Source organism: Alligator mississippiensis, chromosome 15 (assembly GCF_030867095.1).
Source record: "Alligator mississippiensis isolate rAllMis1 chromosome 15, rAllMis1, whole genome shotgun sequence".
Taxonomy (NCBI): Eukaryota; Metazoa; Chordata; order Crocodylia; family Alligatoridae; genus Alligator; species Alligator mississippiensis.
This window is the reverse complement of record NC_081838.1, coordinates 28,223,397-28,249,686: the sequence shown is the minus strand read 5'-3', so window position 1 is coordinate 28,249,686 and position 26,290 is coordinate 28,223,397. Positions and strand designations below refer to the sequence as shown.

General features: G+C 56.4%; 2 protein-coding genes across 2 annotated transcripts; one reads left to right on the top strand and one right to left on the bottom strand.

The window, feature by feature from the left end:
• The first annotated feature begins 164 nt into the window (after nt 1–164).
• On the top strand, nt 165–5,664 carry LOC106738195 (zinc finger protein 24). Its single transcript, XM_059718961.1, has 5 exons — nt 165–190; nt 564–1,147; nt 1,259–1,382; nt 2,140–2,229; nt 3,643–5,664. Exons 2-5 carry the CDS (start codon nt 629–631, stop codon nt 4,164–4,166), a joined length of 1,257 nt encoding a protein of 418 aa, XP_059574944.1. The 5' UTR covers nt 165–190; nt 564–628; the 3' UTR covers nt 4,167–5,664.
• Nucleotides 5,665–11,094: 5,430 nt separating this feature from the next.
• LOC106737705 (zinc finger protein 397) lies at nt 11,095–24,689 on the bottom strand. The gene is made up of 5 exons (XM_059718942.1): nt 24,668–24,689; nt 23,361–23,944; nt 23,126–23,249; nt 18,733–18,849; nt 11,095–12,820 (listed from the first exon to the last, which is right to left on the bottom strand). Exons 2-5 carry the CDS (start codon nt 23,877–23,879, stop codon nt 12,030–12,032), a joined length of 1,551 nt encoding a protein of 516 aa, XP_059574925.1. The 5' UTR covers nt 23,880–23,944; nt 24,668–24,689; the 3' UTR covers nt 11,095–12,029.
• Nucleotides 24,690–26,290: the final 1,601 nt, after the last annotated feature.

The following is a 26,290-nucleotide window of genomic DNA, read 5'->3' as shown; positions in this document are numbered from 1 at the left end:
CGGGGCGGGCGGGCGGGCGGAAGGCGGCGGCGGGGCCGGCCCGGCGCGGGGAGGAGCCGCGTCCCGCCCCGCCCCGCCCCGGAGCCGGCGGGAGGAAGGGGCGGGGCGGGGCGGGCCGGGCTGGAGGCCCTGGTGGGTCGCGGCGGGCGCGGGTGGGTGTGCCGGGGGAGCGGCGCGGGGCCGGGCGCGGGTGGGTGTCCCGGGCGGGGCCGCCCCGAGTCGGGGTTGAGGCCGGCGGTGCGGACGGGCGGCGGCGGCGGCTGTGCCCCGGGGCCGCAGCAGGAGGCGGCGCTGTGGCCGCCGGGCAGGGGCGGGGCGGGGCGGGCCGGGGTTAGGGTTAGGGTTAGGGTTAGGCTGCGTGGGGGGTTGTGGGCGGCGGGCGATGGCCCTGCGTTGCCCAGGGCGCCTCCCGAGAGCAGCTTTCCGCGTGGCCGGGGCTCGCAGAGCGGTGCTTTGGGAGCCAGGGCCGAGCAGGGCGCCCAGGCGGCCCCTGTGGGGTTGGGGGTGTCAGGCTGGGGCACTGGGTCCTGATTCCCCACGTCTTCTCCTTCTCCTTTCCCAAGGGTGCCCAGTGGACGGGACGCTGCCAGCAGGCCTCTTCTGTCCCCCCGTGCAGCCCCCGGCCAGGATGGAAAGGCAGGGCCCGGCAGGCCCCAGGCTCGGGGCCGGAGCCGCGTGGGCAGGGGATGCGCCTTGTGCCATCCAGGAGTCGCCGAGCTGGGCAGCGAGGCGGCAGGTCAAGCAGGAGCCGGAGGAGGAGCCGGGCCAGTGCTGCGGGGATCGGTGGCAAGAGGGGCTACCTGCCCTGCACCCCTCTGCCCCAGTGACAACGGAGCTGCCACCGGGGGACGAAAACCGCCTGAGCCCAGAGATGCGGCGCCGGCGTTTCCGGGGCTTCCGCTACCAGGAGGCCGCGGGGCCGCGGGAGGTGTGCGGCCGGCTGCGGGAGCTGTGCCGGGGCTGGCTGGAGCCCCAGCGCCGCAGCAAGGAGCAGATGCTGGAGCTGGTGGTGCTGGAGCAGTTCCTGGCCATCCTGCCCCGGGAGATGCAGAGCTGGGAGTGGGGCTGCGGCGTGCAGACCTGCGCCGAGGCCGTGACCCTGGCCGAGGGGTTTCAGCTGGGACAGGTGGAGGACGAGAAGCTGCAGGTGAGAGCATTGTACCCCGATCGTCCCCACCTGTGTGTGTCTGGGACACGATCTCTCGTGCCCCCGTCTCCCTGTTCTGGGATCCCTGGTGACCTGTTTCACTCCCCACAGGTCATAGTGCGTGTGAAGGTCGAGGACGACGCCGTAGACGGGGCAGGACAGGACGAGACCCCAGGGTCCCTGCATGAGCCACCTTGTTTCCCCACGGAGGGGCCCCCGCCCCTCCAGGAGTCAGGTGAGTGTTGGCTGTGGGGCAGCGCCTGGGTAGAGCTGTGGAGGGGCCTGTTCTCCATGCCCGCCTGGCTGGGAGCAGCCAGCACGAGGGGTCTGAGTCTCTTGCTGCCCATCTGTGGCTTGACGGGCTCTGATCTCCATCACTGCACATCGCTGCTGAGACAGCAGCCCCAGCAGAAAGCTCCTTGGTCATGTTTGGGCCTCCTAGCGCCGCCAGGGCAAGAACCGGTTGTGTGAATCAATCCACATAGTGTGCGGCATGATTGGGGTCGCACCTCAGATCACAACAGGCCTTATTACGTGTGCAGGGGGCACCTGGGACCACAATAGCAGGGTCCCATGGCTGGGAGCTCCCTCAGCAGACTTGGGCTCCCAGCCATGGGGTTGCATCCTAGTCAGCTGTGGACTGCTCACTGTAGGAGCACACCTGGTCACACATTGGGTTAGTGGTGCGATAGGAACCAGGCACAAAATTGTTCCACATTATATATGGGATCACTTTAGGTCTTTCTGCATTTCATCATGAATGGAACATGAGGTCCAGTCACAACTTCAGATACAATTAAGTGGTGAATTGCGTTATAAGTGTAATGTGTGGCTGGGGCCTCAGTGATTGAGTTGCGGTTACTCCTCACTGGTGCCTGCTCTGGGCCCTCTGGCTCCACCAATGGGCCAAGGCGGGTGTTGAAGACGTGGGTTTTCCTACTGACTTTTGCCTGGTTCCTGTAAGCTTAACCAGGGCCTCTGTCCTGCTGCAGATTCCCCCGACACGGAGGAGACCTGGGACTCGTCAGCAAATGAAAGCTCCTCAGGCTTGTGCCCCAAAAGGAGGTCATCCCCGGGAGCAGGTGAGGGGAGTGACTTCGCCCTTTCTAGCACCAGGAGGCACTGTCCCTCAGCAGAAAAATTTCATTTGTGCAGGTGCCCCCCATTCCTGACCTGCAGCCTCCTGTACTCCTAGCCCTGCTGGCGCCCCTTACTCCCAAAGCACATCCCCCTGCTCCCCTAGCCCTGTCAGTGCCCCTCACTCCGTCACAACTCCCACAGGTTGGATATGAGGGGCACCGGCAGAGCTAGGGAGGCAGGGGGCTGTGGGTCAGAAGTGAGGGGCATCAGGAGGGCTAGGGATGCAAGGGACTGCAGGTCAGGAGTGAAGGGCACCAGTGGGGCTAGGGGGACAGGGGGCTGCAGGTCAAGAGTGAGAGGCACCAGTGGGGGGCTGCAGCTGCCAGATTTCTGGCCTGGCTGGAGCCTGGCCCAGACTTGGCCACCCAGGGCTGTGCAACTTGAATGCTCCAGCCTAGTTTATGCCTCTCCCTTGTGTATCTCCCAGAGGGTTCAGAGGTGAAGACATTTTCCCCATTCAGCGGGGGCTCACAGCTAGGACTGAACCCCCACCCTCAGCTCAGTGCCCTGGGGGTCCTGGAAGGGAAACTTCAGTTTAAGTAGGGGCCGTGCTACATGTCCAACTTAAAGCTGGAGAGAAACTAGGTATAAACCCATTTTCAGGCACTAACTTTGTAGCTGGTGAGCTCTTTTAATAGCCGGACTGTCATTTTTATCACGTGATAGGTACTTTGCATGTGTGACTAGTCTTGATATATTGCGCAGTTCACCAGTTAATGGTGTGAAGATTACTTTGCACGTCTGGCTGGTTTAGATTTATTGTGCGATTAACCAGTGAGCTGTGTGATAATTCCTTTGTGCTTGTGGCCAGGCTTACATTGCACACATGGCCAGCCTAAATGTGTTGCACGATTTGCTAGTTAACTGTGTAATATATGTAATGTGTAGCAGGGCCATTGTGCTTGAACACGTGTAACAACCTGAGAGCTGGTTGGCTGTTTTTATAGAAGGAGAGTCATTTTTTATTGTGTGAGAATTCATTTGCATCTATGGCTGGTCCTAAATTCATTGCATGATTTGCTTATTAATGGTGGCTAATTACTTTCCACGCGTGGCCAATTGGAACTTATTGTGCAGTTCACCAGCTATAAAGTTGTTACATGCTTTCAAGTGCTACCTTTGTAGCTGCTTGGCTCTTTTGGTAGCTGGATGGCCATTTCTGTGGTGTGATTATTACCTCGCACATGTAGCCAGTCTAAATTTATTGCACGATTCACCAGTCAGGTGCATTATATATATATAATGTGTGGCTGGGGCCCAGGGGAAACCAAGTGCCAAGGCCCAGCCTTGCTTTGAGTCCCGTGACAGCTCAGGGGAGCAGCAGGGCAGGGACAAAGCTCCATGTCTCCACCCAGCAGGTGCCCAGATGTCAGAGGTCACCGAGGAGCAGCCGGCCCCCGGCCCGGGGGAGCATCGTCACTGGTGTGCTGAGTGCAAGAAACCATTTGCTCACCTGTCCTCCCTGTCCCGGCACCGCCGCCTCCACGCAGGGGAGAAGCCCCATGGCTGCTTCGAATGCAAGAAACGTTTTGTGAGCCGCTCAGACCTGGCCCGGCACCGCCGCGTGCATACAGGGGAGAAGCCGTACCGCTGCCCCCAGTGCCCCAAGAGCTTTGCCCAGCATGCCCACCTAGCCCAGCACCGGCGCATCCACTCCGGGGAGCGCCCATACGGCTGCCCCGACTGCGGCAGGTGCTTCACGCAGCCCTGCAGCCTGGCCCAGCACCAGTGCATCCCCTCTGGGGACCCCTTGGCTGCCTATGGACAGAGCTTTCGGTGCACCTCTGGTCCCAGCCCGCAGCTGCACTCGGGTGAGCCAACTCATCCCCACACTGAGGGCCTGAAGAGATTTGCCTTGCCCTTGTCCCTCACAAGGTAGGACGTGGCGGGGCCTTGTATGTGCTGGGGCAAAGAAGAGGAAGGTCCCTGTCAGCATGTGTCCCAGATGAGCTAGCTCAGAGCTGCCTCTGGCCTTGTACAGACCTTCATTTACTCCTGGGAGAGTGTGCTGCTCTCCCAGGGGAAATTGCGAGTGTGCAGACGTTTGGGCCTTTTCTCCCAGAGTAAAAATGGCTGCTCCAGGAGGAAAATATCTGGGGTTCAATCATGCCTGAGAGAATTTCTCCTGGGAGAGCGAATGTCCTCTTCATTCCTCTGGAGGTCGGAGTCTGGCCCTGAAGGAGCATGAGGGGCATCAGGCCAGATGTCATCAGGCATCTGACCCTACATGGATCCTGCGGTGTCCCCCAGAGCCCAATTCAGGTTTTCTTTTTACCATCTCAACCATAATTCAGTCTTGCCAGACCTAAACGGGGCGTTCCTGGGGCAGGTCTCTACCCATCTCCAGAGTCGTGAGATAGGCACGAACCAGAGGCTGGAGGCCTATGCAGGTGCAAAAGACTGGGATTTCCCAGCCCTGCTCTTCTTCCAGTGGCTTCATGGAGATCCTGGGGCTGCTCCCAGTCGCACCGTTGTGAAGGACTTGAGGGCAGGGTAGAGCTGCACCCACAGGAGGTAGGACCCACTGCAGACCCCCAGATTTCATGGGACAAGGAAGAAGGTTCCCCCCGCAAGCTCCTAGGAGATAGTTTGGATCTCAGCTAGCTGCATCAGCTAGAGACAAAGCGCCCCAGATTGACTTTGTCCACACACAGCATCTATCGGTTGGAGGGGACTTGAACTTCCAAAAGCCCTATTGCTGCCCTTGCCTTCTGGTTATCTGGAGCTAGGGGTGGATGCAGAAGGGGTGCGGTGGCATGGTGACATCCCCACCTTTTGGATTGTACTGTGCTATAAGCCTCTGAGGACTCTTCACAATCCCTAAAGCTGGTGAAAATCCTCCCTTCTCAGTCCCCCCCCGGGTCTCAGGCAAGAAGCACCAGAGTCCCTGCCTGGAATCTCTATTAGCAGCTGAGGTCCCTCTGGGGCAGCTTCAGGGATGATATCCAGTGCCATGATAGTAATTTTGCTAAGGGTTTAGGGTGCTGGGTTTGTCTGGAATGGGTTGGATGGGTCTGATCCTGCCTGGGGCAAGGAGTTGGACTGGATGCGACCTCCACAGCTCCCTTCTGGCCCTATTTCTCTCGGACTCAATGCACTGAAGAGGATGGAAAAAGGGGGGGGTCACCTGCTTTAGAGACTTAAAGAGACCTCATGGTCTCCTTCTTACTGGAGGAAACTAGGAGCAGGGTGGGTCGATGCTTCCGCACCCCCTTTGGAAGATCCTGGATCTGTCCCTGGTTGCAATGGCTTCCTCTGGTCAGAGTTACAACCCTCCTGTCCATTCAGCCGGCATTTGCAGGGGTTCGTTAGACATTGCAAAGGCGTCCAGGCTACGTTCTGCCAAACGAAGGATCCCATTAAAGTTTCTCCTTGGAGCTGGTGGCTGGGCCCCTAACTTGGCTTGTGATTCAGGTCCCTCCTTCAGTGGTGTGACCACTAGGCCAGACCACCTGCAACCTGGTCCTTCCACCCCCTGATCCTCAAGGGTGCTTTCGGGGTTTCCCACACCTGGCATGTCCTGCTGCTAAGCAGGTATAGACCATGTCGCAGCCTGGATGGGAAACTGGATGAGTGGGGCCTGCTTTCACCTGCCCAGAGAACCCAGGCATCCGGGCTCCCTGCCCCCTGGGCTGGACTCATTCACCCTGGATGAGTTATGGTGCCTTGTACTTGGCCCATTGGAATAGTTAGCTGTGGGGGGGGGGGGGGGGGGGAGTATGGGGCCAGTCCCCTGTGTGCTCACCCCATGGCATCCACTACCCACAGGGACCTTCTTCCCCGCCCTCCCTGCCATGCAGGCACCGCAGCACTGATGCCATTGGCGGTCCTGCTGCGCAGCTGACGGAGATGGGTAAGTCCCCTAGTGCCAGGAAGCAGGGAGGGACAGGGATGAGACTCTTGGTACCCCATTCACATCTCCCCCAGTCTCTGCCCACCCCCCTGGGGGGTTGGGTATAGCAGAGTTGCTGTCAGCTCTGGGGTGGAGTGCTGGGGGCTGAGTATAACAGCTGCAGCTGGCTCTGGGGTGGGAGCTGGGTAAAACGGCTACGGCTGGCTCTGGGGAAGGGCATCTAGAGCTGGGTATAAGATAGCTGCAGCTGGCTCAGGTGGGACACAGGGCTGGGTATGACAGTTGCAGCTGCCTCTGGGGTGGGGGTCTGGGACCTGGGTATATAGGACCCCCACCCTTGCCCAGTGCTGCCTTGCAGCTGGCTTGGGTGGGTGCTGGGTGGCTGGGCCAGAGCAGAAGTCTGGGTCCCTGGGCAAGGATGGGGGTCCTTTGGGTGTCTCTATGCCCCCTGCTGTTAACTGTGTGTGAGAGATCTGGATGTCTGGGTTCTCTTTGTGTGTGTGTGTGTGTGCACATGTTAGATGCCTGGGGAGTGTGTGTGTGTGTTCCCTTCTGCCATGACTGAGGCCCCCCCCCCCCCCCCCCCGATCTGCTGCCCCTGTGGTGCCCCTGTCCCTGCCCCCCCCATGTGCACTGACCCCAATCCTGCCCAGCTGGTGCCTTCCAGGGGGCAAGGCCCAGGGCTCTCCTGTGCTGTTCCACTCAGCCACTCCTGCCCTGCCCCACCCCAGAGCTGGCTGCATCCTGGCTCCCACCACAACCCACATGTCCTGCATGGACCCACCAATTCCAGGCACCAGGGATGGATGGACACGCATGCAACCCAGGCATCCAACCCCACCCGCACACACATCACACACACACACAGCCCAGGCATCCAACCTACCCACTCTTGGTGTCCCATCCACGCACACACATATGCGCGCAACCTAGGTATCCAACCCACATGTGCACACACACCAGGCATCCAACCCTCACACACACACGGAACCCAGGTGTCCAACCCACGTGTGTGCACACAGGCACACACACATACTACCCAGCCATCCAACCCACACACGCACACACAACCCAAGCGTCCAACAGTCCCCTGCCCCTGCATCCATCACACACACACACAAAACCCAGGTGTCTGACACACATACAGCCCAGGTGTCTGACATGCATGCATGTGCGCACACATACAGACACATGCACACCCCTCAGAGAAACTGTCCCTCTGCAGATGCCTCTGCGGGACTATCAGAGCAGTTGTGTGGGCCCCGGGGTGAGAGCTGGAGCCTGCAAGCAGGGGAGGTTGATTCCCAAGGACCCAGGCCCAGCTGGTGCTCAGAGCTGTACAAAAGGCTGATCAGAACAACCCCACCAGGCACCTGGTCTCTGCGCAGGCTGCGACGGCATGCATCCTCCAGTGCGTCCCGGATGCTGGAGACAGCAAATCACCTGTCTGTAAGGTTTGGAGTTGATGCTGGGCTTGTTCCCAGGTCCCTGCTGAGATGCGGCCAGCTCTGGGGTGGAGCGCCTGGGGCTGTGTATAACAGGGAAGCCTTGCCAAGAGGGTGATGCTTCTGGGGTGTTTTGGTGGCTGAGTATAACAGGTGCAGCTGCCTCTAGGGTGCGGCACTGGAGGCTGGGTATAACAGAGCCTTTTGGCAGCGCCCATGGTGGGTGATACACTTACCTCAACATGGGAGGACTGAGTTGCGACTGTCGGGGTGGATGGAGGCTACAGGGGTGCCTGGGTCGAGGTACCTGGAGAGCTGGGCTGTCACAAGAGACTGGGCCTGGGGACCCGGAGCCTGAGAGGGGCCAGGGCTGAGGGGCAAAAGGGGCCAAAGCAGGGAAGGGCCTGTCTCTAGGGGCCTCAGTTTCCCACCTCTGCCTCACCTCCCCCTGGGGCGCTGGCCAGACATGCTGGCGTACATGGGGTGCCCGGTGTCTTCTCCCCACCGCCTGGGTCCCATCCCCTGAATTCCCCGGGGTGGGAGGGGGCAGCTGTTCCCTGCCCCGGGTGCAGGCCGGTGCCCTATGAGGGTCCAGAGTCCTTACACCCCTGTAGTAGCCCCTGCCCCAACCCCCCGAAGTCCTCCTTTCCCCCATCATCTCCTGGGGGGACAGCCCCATTCTCTGCCCCCACCCCCTCACAACACCCCCCGTTGCCCCGCACCCTGACAGGGACCCCCGACTGGCCCAAGTGCTTCTCCTGCCCCCACCCCAGCCCTGTCACCTCCCCAACCCCTCCCTGACAGTGATTCCCACCCCCACATGCCCACCTCATCCATCCACTTGTCTGCCAGCTCACCTAACCTTAGCGCTGCCCCAGAGTACCCCCAGGGGCCCCCAGACTACCCCTCCCCTTGTAGACCATTTCCACCCCGCTGGTACTTCTTGGAGCTGAGCGGGTCATGAGCTAAAATCACAGAAAACAAGGGCTGGAAGGGACCTCAGGTGCCATCTCGCCCAGCCTCTTGCTCCAAGCAGGACCAGCCCCAACTGCATCATCCCAGCCAGGGCTTTCTCCAGCCGGGTCTTCAGCACCTCCAAGGATCGAGATGCCACCACCTTTCTGTGTAACCTGTCCCAGTGCGTTACTACCCTCCTTGTGAGAAAGTTCTTCCTAATATCTAACAGCTTCCCTTGCTGCAACGTGAGCCCATTGCTCCTTGTTTTGCCATCTGCCCCCACTGAGACCAGTCCAGCTCCAGCCTCCTTGCAACCCACTGCAGGGAGCTGAAGGCTGCTATTCAATCTCCCCTCAGTTTGCTAAAACAAATCATTTTGATTTTAATAAACCTATTCAATTTAGGGAGAATGAAACGCTGTCACCTGTACAAGCACCCCTCTTCTCCAGACTCAATAAGCCCAGTTCCCTCAGCCTCTCTTCCTAAGCCCCTCAAACCATTTTCGTTGCCCTCTGCCAGACTCTTCCCAATCCTTTCTGGACTGAAGCCCCCACAGGACTCCAGATGTGGCCTGCCCAGTGCCAAATAGAGGGGAAGAATCACTTCCCTCCATCTGGCAAAGCTCCTACTCATGTCCTTAGCTTTCTTGGCAACAAGGGCACTTGGTTGGCTCATACTTGGCTCTTTCACAGGAAAGTAGGGCTTGATTCTTGACAGTCTCTTAGCAGACAAGAACAAGGGGTCAAACCATGGAAGTAGTAAGTCGAAGGTTTAAAACGACCATGAGGAAGGTCTTTTGCATCCAGCATGGGAGCCACAGGTGGGACTCATGGCCAGCAGATGCAATACAAACCAGAAGCACAGCCAGATCCACTGAAGGAAAGGGAGGAAAGGGGCACCAGTCACTATTCAGCACAGGAGTGAAGGGCACGGCCTCTGAACCAGACCTTCCTGGACTCGCAGAGAACTAGGGCTTGAAGGGACCTCCAGGGGTCACATCAACTGCACCCCCCCTGCCCAAGGCAGGCCTGTTGATGTGCCAGTCTGTGACATGGGCCAAAGCTCACCAAGTAGAACTATAATTCCCATGCCCCCGGGTGATGAGAGCTGCGAAGGGCACATCACTGATCTCATAGGACACCAAAAAAGACAGAAGTGAGGGTTGTAGTTTCATGAGGGCATTGAGTGAGGGACATCAATGACCAGCACCCACTGGCTCTCAAATGAATCCAAGGAGTCAGCTGATGCTGCCCAGGGAAACTTCACCTGGAGAAGTAAGCAGATGAGGGACAGGACAACGGCCCCACAAGCACCGGGGGATCCCCCCGGCCAGATCCTCCTTCCTGGTTGGGTAGATGTCCAGCTTGGCTAGTGCCAGGAGGAGGTTGACCAGGGGCTATGGGCAAGGTAGCTGCAGGGGAGGTGGGCTGGAGACCTGAGAGGGGCCACATGGGGCTGAGGGCCACGTGGCTGCCTGCAGGACCTGGCAGTGGCCTTAAGGGTTAGACCAGGGGTCAGCATCCTCCGGCACACGTGTCCGGTGTGTGGCATATGAAGGCATTTTGCTTGACACACATGCCTCAGGGCAGACAGCAAGGAAGTGGTTGGGGCTGCACTGCCATAACAAGGATCGGGCCCCTTGCAGCTCCCTCATGGTCTCCCCGGGGGGCCAAGGCTCCACAAACCTCCCTGCTGCCCCGAGTGGCCTGCCCAGAGCCTGGGTCAGTTGTGGTAGGCAGCCAGGTTGCAAGTAGCTGCACCGGGGTCTGCTGAGCCCCAGCCCAGCCAATTGTTGGCGATGGGGGCACGCGTGCCTCTGGGCAGGGGAGCCACGAAGGGCCCGATCCTTGTTGTGGCAGCGTGGAACAGGACAGCATCGGGACCCCTGTGAGATGCCACGTCCATACAGGCTCGGACACTGGGCCACACTCACCGCTCTGAGCAGGGACAGAGGCTTTGGGGCTCAGATCCAAGTTCATGGCCACAGGCCGCCAACCCCTGGGCAAAGCCACACAGAGCAGGCTTATTTGGGCACCAGGAAATTGGTTTATCCTACCTGCCCATTGCAAACAGGGTCTGACAAGGAGATTACCCCAAAAGCCAACCTGACTTAATCCCGGGTGCAAGAGGCTTGAAAACCCAAAGGCTCAGGGGAGCTACCAGACAAGGGAAAGTAACCATGACATTTGGTTATGGCTGTCAGGGTTCAGACCCACTGTAGCACCAGCCACCCATGGGGGAGGGGACACATCCAGTGCCCAGAATGAAACAGCAGGCAGCTCTGCTTGTATCTGGTTGCATACACTGCTCACAGGGAATTGCTGCTTGCACTCCCTGTGGGTGTCTTGCATGCTCCACACGGTGACAGCAGAAGACTCAAAGGACAAGGACGGGGACATACAGCAGGACACCAGGTCTTGTGCACCTGAAGTGAATGAGCACAACCATCTGGAAGAGCGCTGGGGTCCTTTCCAAGCCTCTCCACCCAAACCACCATGGGCATCATCATAGGAGCCTGATGACAGGAACCAGGGCGCTTATATTCTGAACAATTCGGGGACGTGCTTTTATTAAGAGGCAAATGCATGCAAATGAGAAACGGGGCAGAGCTAGCAGCACTTGTGGCGCTGAGTCTGCTCACACATCCCTGAGGAAGACATGCACTGGAGGCAGCAAAAGCAGTCGTAGTCATGACTTGCTTCTTCCTAGCTCTCATCGGCTATGGTGTCGTTGGAAAGCCCCGAGACTCCAGATGGCATAGTGCTGGGCGCATCACCAGCTTCCCCCTCCAGATAGAGCAGCCAAGCCTCTGGTGCTCAGGAAGGGGCAGGGATAAGCTGGCAACAGCTACTCCTTGTTGATTGTGAAGGTCTTGGTGGGGTGGGTCCTTGGTTGTACAAAGTCTTTCACATGCTCAGTGCAGCTGCAAGTCTCCCTGCAGTGAGGACCCACTGGTGAAGGGTGAGCTGGGAGCTCTGGGGGAAAATCTTCCTGTCTGGTTTCTTCCCCATGTGCACACACAGATTGATCTAAACCAGGGGTGTTTTCTGGCCCACAACCACGTGTCATCTGGCCCACGGCACTGGAAATTTGGTAGTGGGCGAATGGAAGCATCACTCCTCCACTGCCAAATTTCTGGATCTATGGGGAACCCCAGGCCCTGTGCACTGGATCGGGTGCCCAATCCCCGAGCATAGGGCCACATGGGGGTGACATCGGGCCCCAGGGCTCAATCCCAGGATACTGGAGTGAGAGGTTGTGGTGTCAGGCCCTGAGGAACCAATCCCTGCATGAGGGGGCAGGAAAGAGGGTGGTACCGAGTCCCAGAGGCCAAACGCAGAGCTGGGGTGGAGACTTGGCAGTGCCAGACCCCAGGGCCTGATGCTGGTACCCAGACTGGCCCCGTCCTACTCATCTAGCATGCACGCGGCTGAATACCCGTGCTGTAAAGAGCTGGTTGTCCAGGGAAGTTCTTCCCACTTGAGGCTCAGGGCAGTGGGTCAGGGCACTGGTGGCCTTTGAGACGATGTTGGTAGGTGAAGCTCTCCCCACACTTTGGGCAGCAGTACGGCTTCTCCCCTGTATGGACCCTCTGGTGAACAGCGAGCTGCGAGCTCTGCCGGAAGCTCTTCCCACAGCGGGAGCAGGGGAACGGCTTCTCCCCTGTGTGGATGCGCCGGTGGGCGGTGAGGCTCGAGCTCCAGGCAAAGCGTTTCCCACAGTCTGGGCATGAGAACGGCCTCTCCCCCGTGTGCAGGCGGCGGTGCTCCTCCAGGTGACACTGCTTCATGAAGCTCTTCCCGCAGTCGCTGCAGCCATACGGCTTCTCCCCTCGGCAGATGCGTTGGTGGGCTTGGAAGTGGGAGCAGCAGGCAAAGCTCCTGCCACACATGGGGCAGAGGTGAGGGTGCTTCCTGGCGTGTGTGCGCTGGTGCATAAGGAGGAGTGACCTGTCGTGGAAGATCTTCCCACAGTCACCACAGGGCAGGTCCGTGTCTCTCCTGTGGGCTCTCTGGTGCACAAAAAGGTGGTCCTTGTCCCTGAAGCTCTGGCCACACACTCCACATTTATACATTGCCTCCCCACTGTGAGCCCTGCTCTCCTGGCTACTAAGGTCTCGCTGCCCCTTGAGGCCTTCCCCAAATGCAGGGAGAGGTTGGGGCTCAGCTCTTCTCTGTCCGTGTGAGATGGGAAAGGGTTGTCTGGTTGCAGCCAGTTCAGGAGTTGCAAGCCTGTCCTCAGGAGGCCACCGCTCTGCTCTGCTCAGTCTCCCAGCCCCTGCCGAGTAGAAAAAGAAACCCAGGAATTAGACCCTGTACCCCTGGAGAAGGGCAAACCACTGCTGTTGCCCTGTGCTGGGATGTGCCTCAGAGTAGGGCCAAGCTGTTGCCCCAACTGGGATGGCTGCTTGCACTCCCTGTGGGTGTCCTGCATGCTCTGCAAGGTGACAGCAGAAGGATCAGGGGACAAGGCCAGGTACATGTAGCAGGACATGGGGTCTCACGTGCCCAGAGTGGAGGAGTACAGCCATCTGGAAGGGTGCTGGGGTCCTTTCCAAGCCACCCAAACCACCATGGGCGTTGTCATAGGAGTCTGATGGCCGGGAAGCTCCAAGGAACCAGACTGCTTGTATTCTGAGCGATTCAGGGATATGCCTTTAAGAGGCAAATGCATGCAAGTGTGAAATGGGGCAGAGCCAGCAGCACCTGTAGCGCTGAGTCTGCTCACACATCCCTGAGGAAGAAAAGCACTGAAGGAGGCAGCGAAGGCAGCCACAGTCATGACTCGCTTCCTTCCAGCTCTCATCAGCTGTGGCATCGTTGGAGAGCCCTGAGACTCCAGAGGGCTGGTCCAGTTCTGTGCCAGGTTCATGTTCCCTACTGAACATAGCTTTGGCTCCCATTTCTCAGTGGTTTGGTCCCAGTTCTAAACCCTGCCTGAGAAACAAGAGCCAGGCTGCATCAGACCCCTTGTGGGACAGTAACATGTGGAAATACATGTGCTGCCACTAGACATCAATATCTCTCTGCTGTCTAGGGTAGAGAATGAAACCAGAGGCAACTGCCTACAAGAAGGAGGCTCCTTAGGGGCTTGGCTTTACCACAGGAGCTGCAGGACTTGAAAAAGATGGTCCTGAGCACTGCCTCGCACACCCAGGTATGCTGACATGCTCAAGAAACATGTTCCCTGATAGGGCTGTGTGGGGCTCATCCCAGTACTTGCTCTGACGCTTTTACCAAGTCCCGAGAGCAGCTTCTTGGGACCCGAGTCTGAGGCAGCCTCATGGGCCAACGTCCTGATCACAGAATCCTAGATTGGGGCTGGGAGGGACCTCCAGAGGCCACATCTAGTCCAAGCCCTGCCCGAGTCAGTGTTAGCTCTGTGCAAGCCATCCTAGACACCCTTTGTCCGACCTCGCCCTAAAACTACAGTCAGCCCTGACACAACAGGACAACAAACCCAAAACTGTGACAGGTAAAGCAGAGGAACATCAGCAGGCAAAGTCCTGCTTCTGCAAAAGAGTTTAATAGATTTCATAGACTTTTAGGGTCGGAAGGGACCTCACTAGATCATTGAGTCCGACCCCCTGCCCTGGGCAGAAAAGAGTGCTGGGGTCATATGACCACGGCCAGGTGCTTGTCCAGTCTCCTCTTGAAGTCTCCAAGGTAGGGGAAAGCACCACCTCCCTTGGAAACCCATTCCAGATTTTGGCAACCCTCACCATAAAGAAAATGTTCCTAATGTCTAATCTAAATCTGCTCTCTGTCAGTTTATGGCCATTGTTCCTAGTAACCCCAAGAGGCGCCCTGGTAAACAGAGTATCCCCTATTCCTTGCTGCCCACCCCCCAACAATTTGTAGGCAGCTACAAGATCCCCTCTCAGCCTTCTTTTGCAGAGACTGAAGAGATTCAGGTCCCTCAATCTCTTCTCATAGGACCTTACTTGTAGGCCCATAACCATATGAGTGGCCCTCTTCTGGACCCTCTCAAGGTTATCCACATCCCTCTGGAAGTGCGGCGCCCAGAACTGGAGGCAGTACTCCAGCTGCAATCTTACCAGTGCTGCACAGAGGGGAAGCATCACCTCCTTAGACCTGTTCATGACGCACCTTCTAATGCATAAAGGAGTGCAGTTGGCTTTGCTTATCACTTCATCACACTGACAACTCATGTTCATCTTGGAGTCAACTATGACTCCAAGATCCCTTTCTGTCGCTGCGCTGCTTAGAAAGTCACCTCCCAGCCTGTAAGTGTGTTGGCAATTCTTTCTCCCTAGATGCAGCACTTTGCACTTATCCTTGTTAAACTGCATCCTATTCTGATCTGCCCACGTTCCCAACCTGTCCAAATCCACCTGAATCCGTTCCCTGCCCCCCAGTCTGTTTACTTTGCCCCATAATTTGGTGTCATCCACAAATTTGGACAGAGTGCTCTCCATGCCCTCATCCAAGTCACTGATGAAGACACTGAACAGCACTGGTCCAAGGACTGAACCCTGGGGATCTCCACTGCTTACATTTTCCAGGTCAAAAACAACCCATCCACCACCACCATCTGGGTCCGCTCCGTAAGCCAATTCTCCACCCCCTGGCCGTGTAGTCATCTACGCCACAACTGCTATTGTTTATAAGAATGAGATGCGATGCTGTATCAAAGGCCTTTTTAAAATCCAAGTAGATGACATCTACCTCAACTCCTGCATCTAAGCATTTTGTGATCTGGTCATAAAAAGAAACAAGGTTAGTCGGGCAGGATCTACCTGCTATGAATCTGTGCTGGTTGCCCTTCAGCATTATTTTACCTACTGGACTCCCACAAATGTGATCTTTAATAAATTTTTCAAAGCATTTCCCAAGGATAGAGGTAAGGCCAACTGGCCTATAGTTATCTGGATCATCCTTTCTCCCATTCCTGAAAATAGGGGCCACACTGGCCCTTTTCCAGTCCTCTGGGACCCATCCTGAGCACCATGAGTGCTCGAACAACCTCACCAGTGGGTCTGCTATGACACTGGCAGATTCCTTCAGTACCCTTGGATGAAGACTGTCCGGGCCTGCTGACTTAAACACATCCAGCCTCTCCAAATGCCCCTTCACTAGGTCAGTGCTAACTGTTGGTGGGTTGGAGTCTCTTTTATGTCTGTCTATAGCCCCTTTCAGAGATATGTCTTTATCCATGTTTAGGAATACAGATGCAAAAGAACTCATTCAGGAGCTCACCTTTGTCCCTCCTATCTGGTACCAATTGCCCTAGTCTGTCCTGTAGGGGTCCTATGTTGTCATGTGCCTTCTTTTTGATCCCTATATACCTATGAAATCCATCTGAGAGATGAAGTTCAATACTCAGAAGTGTAAGGTGCTCCATCTGGGGGTCAACAATCCCCAACATACCTACAGGCGTGCTGGCAATAATTTGACTTGAACTACAGCCGAAAGGTACCTAGGGGTAGCGATCGACCATCGCATGAACATGAGCCAGTGGTGCGATGCTGCGGCCAGCAGGGCAAACACCACGCTGGCATGCATTAACTGCTGCATCTCATGCAAAACTGAGGAAGTGTACTCCTCACTGGTGAGACCGCAGCTGGAGTACCGAGTCCAGTTCTGGGCGCTGCACTTCAACAAGGACGTGGAAAAGCTTGAGAGAGTCCAAAGAAAAGTCACCCGTATGATCAGGGACTTGCAAGACAAGCCATATGAGGAGAGGCTGAGGGACCTGGGACTCTTCAGCCCATGGAAGAGAAGGCTGAGAGGGGACTTGGTAGTGGCTTACCGCTACATCAGGGGAGTGCATCAAGAACTCAGTGAACAGCTGTTTACCAGGGCACCCTTGGGGAAGACCAGGAGCAATGGATACCAACTCCTGGAAGGCCGCTTCAGGCTCAATTTCAGGAAAGTCTCCTTCAGTCACTGTGTCCAGACTGTGGAATAAGCTCCCTCCACCTACCCTGGAAATCTTCAAAAGGAGCCTGGACAGTCACCTCGCTGGGGTCACTTGACCCCAGCTGTCTTTTCCTACCTAGTGCAGGGGGCTGGACCCGATGATCTACTAGTGCCTTCCAGCCCCTCACAATCTAATCTATGAATCTGAAGAAGGACTTTTTGTTGTCTTTAATTTTTGTAGCCAGCCTGAGTTCCATTTCTGCTTTGGCCTTCCTGATTCCCTGCAAGTGCGAGCCAAGCAGGTATACTCCTCCTTGGTGGCTACTCCCTGCTTCCACAGTCTGGATGCCTCTCTTTTCCTCCCTAGGCTCTCTTGGATTTCCCTGTTCAGCCAAGAGGGTTTCTTGGCTCTTTTGCCTCCCTTTATGTGCACTGGGATGGTCCACTTTTGTGCCTGAAGGATCATTCCCTTGAGGAACGCCTACCCTTCCTGGACTCCCATCTTGCCAATGCTCTTGCCCTTCAGTGCCTCGCTTACTAATCTCCTGAGCCCATTACATTTAGCCTTTCTGAAGCCTGGCACTTATGGCCTAGTAGTTATCTTTCCCACCTTTCACCGGATAGTGAATTCTAACAATATGTTAATATAAAGTCGAGAGATCCCAAGCAGAGACACTGCCTCCTGCTCCAGAGGAAGACAAATCCCCACCCAGGTCCATATCAATCTGACCATGGGGTAAAATTCCTTCCTGACCCCAAATATGGTGATTGGTTTGACCCCAAGAAGAGGAGCAAGACCCTGTAGCCAGGACCATCTGGTTTCAAGTCCCAGCAGGAGCATCAGCACAGCCTAGTCACAACCCCCAGCTGGGGCTGCAGCCAACACCCAATGCCTCTGAAGGAGGCTTAAAAACACCCTGGCACATGGAGCAGAAAGTGGGGAAGGGGGAACAGCAAAGCCCAGAACCCTGAGAAATCCCCATAGCAGAACATAGGCATCACTATGCTGCCTGTGTCCACCCCCGATCAGCAGCTGTCCAGCTCCTTCTTGAACACCTCCAGTGATGGAGCGTCCACAATGTCCCTGGTCAGGAGCATGTCAGTAGCCCCGGATGCATGGGGCATTTTCAGAACAGCAGGGCTGGGGACCTGGTCCAGGGGAGGGCTACTGGGGCACAAGCAAGCTTTAAGGGCTGCCAGGCTTAACCAGAAAAGGCAGAGTGTGTCTGCCCTTGTCCTTCAGGGAAACATTCTGGGAGCAGAGGATTTTCAGCCGCTGAGCCAGGCCTGAAATCAGGTCTTTCTGGAAGGAGCAGACCTCTGCTTCTTACCAGCATGCCAAGACATGTCTGGTCTGGAAAACGAGCCAATAGATCCTTCAGCTGCAGATGAGTCCCAGGTGGTTTCTGTGTCAGAGGAATATGGACCAGGACAAAGGTCTTGGGGTTAAACTGCATGTGGTCTCAGAGCCTAGGACACTTGTCCCCAGGATGCCCCAGAGATGGAGCAGAAAGGAGGAGACTGTGGCACAAACCAGGAAGATTTGGTACCCCCTGCTTCATGAGAGTTTGTGACTCCTATCCACACCTCACAGCCATTTAATACAGGCAGAGATACCGATTAAATGCTTCACATATGACTTGTTTGTTATGGAGGGGAGCTGCAGTTCAAATTAAGGAGGAGGAACCACAAGAGATGGTGAGAGCCACAGCCTATACAGCCCAACCCTACTGGATCTCCAAGTTTCTGCTGACCATAACAATGGCCACAGAGGATGACAAATCCCATCATGCACTACCAGAGAGGGTCAGAGGAACGAGCACCTTCGGCTGGGGACTCAACTCGTGCATTGCTGAGTGAAGGTGGAATTCCTGGCCCACAGTTCCTCAGGAATATCAGATTTGCACCTGGCATCAAGACAGCAGGCTGGCCTTTGGCCCCAGTACTGTATGCCTTCCCTGTAAGCAGATTCCCCTCTCCGTGACACAACCCCTGCCATGGTGCCCAGGACTCATTCTCCAGAGAGAAGGCTAATAGGAGACTTTGCCAAAGAGGTACTTCTTTCCCCAGCGTCCACTGTCAAGAGCAAAGAAGAGGGAACAGTCACCTGTCCCCACCTCAAAGTGCAGGGACTGGAAGCACACACCAGCCTGGACAGTACAGAACAAGCCAAGCTGCTTCAAGTCAGGACCTTGGAGTTGTAGCTCATATTCATTTAAGAAGTGCCCAGCTCTCCCTGTCACTCCAAGTTCTGAGCAGGCCTCAGGTTAGGGGAGTTGGGGGGAGGCAGGACCCACTAGGACTCACCTAGGGTTGGACCCACAGACCATGTGCTTTCTGCAGGTTCATTACTGCCACAGCCCCAGAGCTCTGCCTCGTCTTGCTGGATGTGACAGATCAAGTCTGGTGTGGGGCCTCGATGTCCTGTTCCAAGAAATAGAGAGAAGGACATTATGTTTGGTTACTCTCCATCCAATATCCAGTTGGCACTAGTGGACTCAGGTATCCTAATGAAGCCTTGAGGAAAAAAGGGAAGATGGACATTTAGCATCAAGGATATAAGGCTGTATTTCATGGAGTCTCATCACATCACATCAATTAAATTCAAAAGAATATTTCAGCTTAAAAGCAATAAAAAGCCTAAAAAGCAATGAGCACTAAAGAAGACTAAAAGAGAGGAAATGCAAAAAATCTGACTAATAAATGAACACCAGCTAGGTACACAATGAATGGCCTAAAGGTATAACACTGGAGAGGAACAAAGGGAGGGCATGTTGATCATTTGGGCATTTCCTCCAGGCGAGACCACCCCAAATCGAAGAGACCCGCAGAAGACATCCATCTTCCTGTGTGCATCCCTGGGGCACAGTGTATGGTGAGAGCCTTTGTTTGCCCGCTAATTATCATATGCTGCTACTGTGCATCAATAAAGGTCTCCTGCTATCGAGCGGATGTGTCACGACTGGGCATTTTATGCATATCGCACCTTGTCCATAATTGAGAATCGGCTGATTCTTAAAATCAGGCCAACGGATATTTGTGGAAATTTTTGGAATTTGCTAAAAATGAATCTTCTGCTTCCAAACTAGAAAGTGGGAGAAATTTTTCTGATTACTGAAATGCAAGCTCTGAGTGAGCACTAAGGAACAGATTTAAAAATTAAAAGCAGGGGTGAGAAGATGATGAGCAGCATTCCAGAGGGACTGAATTATTGTACAGAGACAAAGAAACACCGGGGCTTGGCATCGACAGATACACTGAGGAACCTTTTTGGTTTTTGTGGGGTGGTTTTTTGTTTTTTTTGGTTTTTTTTGGGGGGGGAGGAAAGCAGGGGAGAAGAAGGAAACACAAGACTTCAGTGGACATTGATTTGCATTGTGGTACTACTGTTGAGAGAAGATTCATGTCTGTCTTTGTGTATATTTTGGGGGACTGGATATGTTTCTGAATGCTAAATCTGTTATGATTTGGATTCATTAATTCATAACTTTTTTTTAAAGACAGACAGAACAGACAAACAGAAATATAGATGTCACCCAAATAAGCAGAAGTATAGCTGTATGACACATAAATCATTATGAAGCATACATGGGCATAAAAAAAACCTCATAGCAGGCGCGTCTATACAAGACATTTACTGCAGAGCTGTCCAATTAGCTCCGTAGTAAATGTCTTGGCATCTACACATGGGGCCTTATTAGGCCACAGAAAACTAATTACCACAGCAGCAGGGTAGTACTTTTAAATACAGGGACCCCCCCCAGGGCACCCTGCCAGCCAGGGTTACCCCAACCCAGCTCAACATGCTGCAGTCCCAGGCACATGGTCACAGCAACCCCAGGAGCAATAAACTCCAGAGCAATAAACCCCCCAGAGTTTATTGCTTCACATTAATTGCCCAGTGGTACCACACAATGGGGGCAAAGGTGCAGAAACATGAGATGTATTAGAAGACAGAAGGATAAAAGATTTAGTGTGTTCCACATAACAAATGACGTACATTTACATGGACAAGGTAGTTTACCATATGAGGGTAACTCCGTGCAAAGAAATGGAACAGGATTTATTCTCAATGAATGTTTTCAGCACCAATTATTGGTCAATGACAGGTAGATGACACTGCAACTTTCTATGGGAGGGAAAGTAATTCACATCATCTAGATACAGGCTCCACAGACAAGCTGTTGTCAAACAAGAAAGGGAGACTTGATATCAACACCAGATGCAACCATAGCAGTTATTCCATCCAACAGAAAGATCCTCATAGGAGCAGCTATGACTGCACAGGTTGATAAGTACTGAAAAGAGTATGATACGATCCATGTGGTTTACAGATAGGAAGATAAGCAGCAAGAAGGAAACGCATTTGTAGAGCACGTGGAAGCCCACAGAGTGGCATTGGTCAACACAGTTTTCCAGAAGGGTGAGCACCTATGGAAGCAATAGTCATCAAGTACCAAAAAAAAAGTATCATAATGGCTAATATTAAAGATAAATTGGAAATGAAGGGATGAAAGGTGATACCTTGTTAGGATTTTGTTTTATGGCACTTCACTCTACTTGGGAACTTTGGGCCATTCCAATAATACAGTAAAAAAGAAAGAAATACAGGGAAGAGATGAAAGCAGGATTTAGGTCATGACTTGACAGAACAAGGAGCAATGGTCTCAAGTTACAGCAAGGGAGGTTGAGGTTGGATATTAGGAAAAAGTTTCTAATGAAGAGGGTGGTGAAGCATTGGAACAAGTTACCTAGAGAGGTGGTGGGATCTCCATCCCTGGAGGTTTTTAAGGCCCAGCTCGACAAGCCCTGGCTAGGATGTTCTAGTTGGAGCTGGTCCTGGTCCTGCTTTCAGCAGAGGACTGGACTAGATGTGACCTCCTGAGGTCCCTTGCAACCCTCACTTTCTATGATTCTATGAATAAGCCAGTTCTATAATAGTAAAGTCAACCCATGATGTTGTTTTAACAATAAAGGCTTGATGCAAATGCACCTGGGGATAAAGGAAGGAGGATGCTGGAGGTGGTTAAAGAAGTATTAGGAGAAACTGACAGATGTAGGAAAAGAAAGGTTGAGAGGCGACCTTGTGGCTGCCTTTAAGTTCATCACAGGGGCACAGAAGGGAATTGGTGAGGTTTTATTCACTAAGGCGCCCCCGGGGGTTACAAGAAATAATGGCCACAAGCTAGCAGAGAGCAGATTTAGATTGGACATTAGGAAGAACTTCTTCACGGTTCGAGTGGCCAAGGTGTGGAACGGGCTCCCAAGGGAGGTGGTGCTCTCCCCTACCCTGGGGGTCTTCAAGAGGAGGTTAGATGAGTATCTAGCTGGGGTCATCTAGACCCAGCACTCTTTCCTGCTTATGCAGGGGGTCGGACTCGATGATCTATTGAGGTCCCTTCTGACCCTAACATCTATGAATCTATGAAAGGTAGAAATCTGTGAAGGTTCCTTGACTTATTAAAAGGAAAGACAGAAGTCTTTATTTAATAACAAAAATGGATTTGGACCAAGTTGCTAATGCAGAAAAGACAATAACCATAAATACAGGAGTGGCAGAAACAAGAGAAGAAAGAATGAATAACTGGTATGAGAACCAGAGTAGCACTGAGGATCAGAAACCAATTCACTGGCTGGATAAAAACCATCATATCTAAACGAAAGACTCGGATAATGAAGTCCCCAGGGATGCTAGGGATGGAAAAGGTGGATTAGGAGCTGAGCCACAAGGAATCTTGCCCCTCTGAAGTTGCCTTTCCAGGACTCGCAGGGCACTGTGCTGGGGGGTTTCGGTCCCAGCCGAGATCCCCCACTGAAAGGAGAGAATCCTCTCACCTCCAAACCCTCGAGGGGACACGCAGGAGTGGGGCGTAACCTAGGCTGGGGTGCTAGTCATGCAGCTCTGTGGGCTGAGTCTGGGCCAGGCACCACCCAAGCCAGAAATCTGAGTGGGGCAGGCAGTGAAAGAGTTAATCCCCAGGAGTTTGGGGAGTGCAGCAGCTGGGACTTATGTCACTATCAAATTTCCAACCTATAGCAGGGGCAGGGGCAGATGGCTGGAAGTCAGGAGTGAGGGGCAGCCTCAGGGCTATGGGGGGCTGGAGGTCAGGAGTGAGGGGCACCAGCACGGCTGGTGGGGATGGGAAGTGAGGGGCACCGGCAGGGCTAGGGGACCAGCTGCAGGTTGGGAGCGAGGGGCATGAGCACAGATGAAAGTTTTCTGCTGACGGACGGTGCCTCCTGGTGCTGCAGCTCCCCTCACCTGCTCCCAGGGACTCGCTCTTTTTGGGGCACAAGCCCAAAGCATTTCCATCTGCCAACAAGTCCCACATCTTCGAGTTGGGGGGCACCTGGACAACAACAGCAAGGTGCCATGGCTGAGAGTCCAGGTGCCCCCTGCGTGAGCAATAAGGCCTAATGTGATCTAAGGTGTGATCCCGATCATGCCACCCACATGGCTTGATCTGCACAACCGGTTCTTGCCCTGGCGGCGCTAGGAGGCCCAAACATGACCAAGGAGCTTTCTGCTGGGGCTGCTGTCTCAGCAGCGATGTGCAGTGATGGAGATCAGAGCCCGTCAAGCCACAGATGGGCAGCAAGAGACTCAGACCCCTCGTGCTGGCTGCTCCCAGCCAGGCGGGCATGGAGAACAGGCCCCTCCACAGCTCTACCCAGGCGCTGCCCCACAGCCAACACTCACCTGACTCCTGGAGGGGCGGGGGCCCCTCCGTGGGGAAACAAGGTGGCTCATGCAGGGACCCTGGGGTCTCGTCCTGTCCTGCCCCGTCTACGGCGTCGTCCTCGACCTTCACACGCACTATGACCTGTGGGGAGTGAAACAGGTCACCAGGGATCCCAGAACAGGGAGACGGGGGCACGAGAGATCGTGTCCCAGACACACACAGGTGGGGACGATCGGGGTACAATGCTCTCACCTGCAGCTTCTCGTCCTCCACCTGTCCCAGCTGAAACCCCTCGGCCAGGGTCACGGCCTCGGCGCAGGTCTCCACGCCGCGCCCCCACTCCCAGCTCTGCATCTCCCGGGGCAGGATGGCCAGGAACTGCTCCAGCACCACCAGCTCCAGCATCTGCTCCTTGCTGCGGCGCTGCGGCTCCAGCCAGCCCCGGCACAGCTCCCGCAGCCGGCCGCACACCTCCCGCGGCCCCGCGGCCTCCTGGTAGCGGAAGCCCCGGAAACGCCGGCGCCGCATCTCTGGGCTCAGGCGGTTTTCGTCCCCCGGTGGCAGCTCCGTTGTCACTGGGGCAGAGGGGTGCAGGGCAGGTAGCCCCTCTTGCCACCGATCCCCGCAGCACTGGCCCGGCTCCTCCGCCGGCTCCTGCTTGACCTGCCGCCTCGCTGCCCAGCTCGGCGACTCCTGGATGGCACAAGGCGCATCCCCTGCCCACGCGGCTCCGGCCCCGAGCCTGGGGCCTGCCGGGCCCTGCCTTTCCATCCTGGCCGGGGGCTGCACGGGGGGACAGAAGAGGCCTGCTGGCAGCGTCCCGTCCACTGGGCACCCTTGGGAAAGGAGAAGGAGAAGACGTGGGGAATCAGGACCCAGTGCCCCAGCCTGACACCCCCAACCCCACAGGGGCCGCCTGGGCGCCCTGCTCGGCCCTGGCTCCCAAAGCACCGCTCTGCGAGCCCCGGCCACGCGGAAAGCTGCTCTCGGGAGGCGCCCTGGGCAACGCAGGGCCATCGCCCGCCGCCCACAACCCCCCACGCAGCCCCGCGCGGGGCCGGGCCCCAGTGACCCCCACCGCGGCTCTGCGGCCCGGCCCCGCGCCCGGCCCCCTCGGGCCCCGCGCACGAGCAGCGCCCGCACCGCGCGCAGCAGCAGACGCGCTGCCGGAGCCCGCGGCCGCCCCGCCCCGGCCCGCCTCGGCAGGGGGAGCCCAGATGGACCTCGGCCGCGACCCCACCCGCACCACCCCACCCCACCCCACCCGCGGGCCGCCCGGCTGCACAGCCAGCCCGCCCCGCCCCGCCCCGGCCCCGGGCTCGGCCCGCGTCCCCGGCTGCAGACACACCGCCCGGCCCGCCCCGCCCCGCCCCGCCCCTGCCCGGCGGCCACAGCGCCGCCTCCTGCTGCGACCCCCGGGCACAGCCGCCGCCGCCGCCGCCGCCCGTCCGCACCGCCGGCCTCAACCCCGACTCGGGGCGGCCCCGCCCGGGACACCCACCCGCGCCCGGCCCCGCGCCGCTCCCCCGGCACACCCACCCGCGCCCGCCGCGACCCACCAGGGCCTCCAGCCCGGCCCGCCCCGCCCCTTCCTCCCGCCGGCTCCGGGGCGGGACGCGGCTCCTCCCCGCGCCGGGCCGGGCCGGCCCCGCCGCCGCCGCCGCCGCCTCCCGCCCGCCCCGGGCTTCAGGACCCCCGGGGCCGGGGCCGGGGATCGCCCCGGGGAGCCTGTTCGCCCCCTCGGCGGAGAGGTCTCCCTAACGCCCAGCCTCGACTGCCCTCGCTGCGGCGGGAGCCCGGCCGCCCGGCCCCGGCCTCCAGCACCACGGACAACAGTCCGGCCCGGCCCTGCGCAGCCCCGTCGCTGCTCGCCCCCTCTTCTGCAGACGGAGTTAACCCGGTTCCCGCAGCCCCACGCCCTTTCCACCGCCCGCCCTGGCCTCTCCAGTGTCCCCCTCCTCCCTGCAGTGGGGGGCGCACAGCTGGACACAGCACTCCAGATGTGGCCTCCCCGGTGCTGATGGTCTGGGCCTGGCTTTTCTCACAGCCACAGTCTGGCCCCGACGCCTTGGCTCTTAAGGACAGTCTGGGCCTGACGCTCTTTGTAAAAGCTCTGCTCTGGGATTTTGGACTTTGCCCATTGTTTTGGCCTGGCACTTGGAGAAAATTGGAGAGTTGCAGGCTTGCCTGCGAGACAGTCAGGTTGGTAGGAAGCGGGCTGCAGGATGGGACCCAGGGTGCTGTAGTGAACGGATCTGTGTCGTCCCGGTGAGAAGTGGGCAGCGGTGTCCCACAGGGGTTGGTGCTCGGTCCAGTGCTTTTCAACATCTTCGTCAATGATTTGGATGTGGAGTAAAGAGCTCACTGGCCAAGTTTGCAGAGGACACCAAGTTATGGTGAACCATGGTTACACTTGAAAATAGGCTGCAGATACAGGCAGATGGAGACAGACTGGCAAATACGGTGAGCTGGAACTAGATGAAGTTGAACATTGAAAAATGTCAAGTGCTCCACCTCCGGGACGAGCCACCCCAACGCACCTACAGGCTTGGCAGCACCAAACTGACCAGCACCACCAAGGGACCTGGGGTAATAATAGACGACAGTATGAACATGACCCAGCAGTGCAATGCTGTAGCCAGCAGGGCAAATAATACCCTAGCATGCATCAATCAATGCATCTCCAGCAAAACCAAGGATGTTATTCTTCCACTCTGCTCGGCACTGGATGTTATCCACTCTACTCTCCATACTCATGCAACGCCTTCTCTCCCCCTCCACAGTGCGGCTTCCTCAAATGATCCACGTGGAGCAGGAGCCGGCTGCTGGGGGCTGCCAAGAAGGCAGTGGAGGGATCGGAGACCCTCAGCTGGGACTCTCCTCCCCTCGACCTGTATCCTCTTGCCCGAGGATTCCCACTAGGGTGGCTATCATAGAGGACATTACATTTTTCTGCTACTCTCTCCTTTATAGATACAAAACCTAACACCTTTGTGTCCTCTATTTTTCTTTTCAAGAGGTTTCGTATCAACAGAGGACGGAGGACAGCCAGACTGTCCTCTATAATGACCACCCTGCTCTGAGGTCCCCTCTTTTCCAGCCCTCCCCTGCTGCCAGTGTCCCCCATGTCCACACCAGCGCAGAGAGACAAAGGGAAGGCAGCTGCATCTTGGCATCAGCGG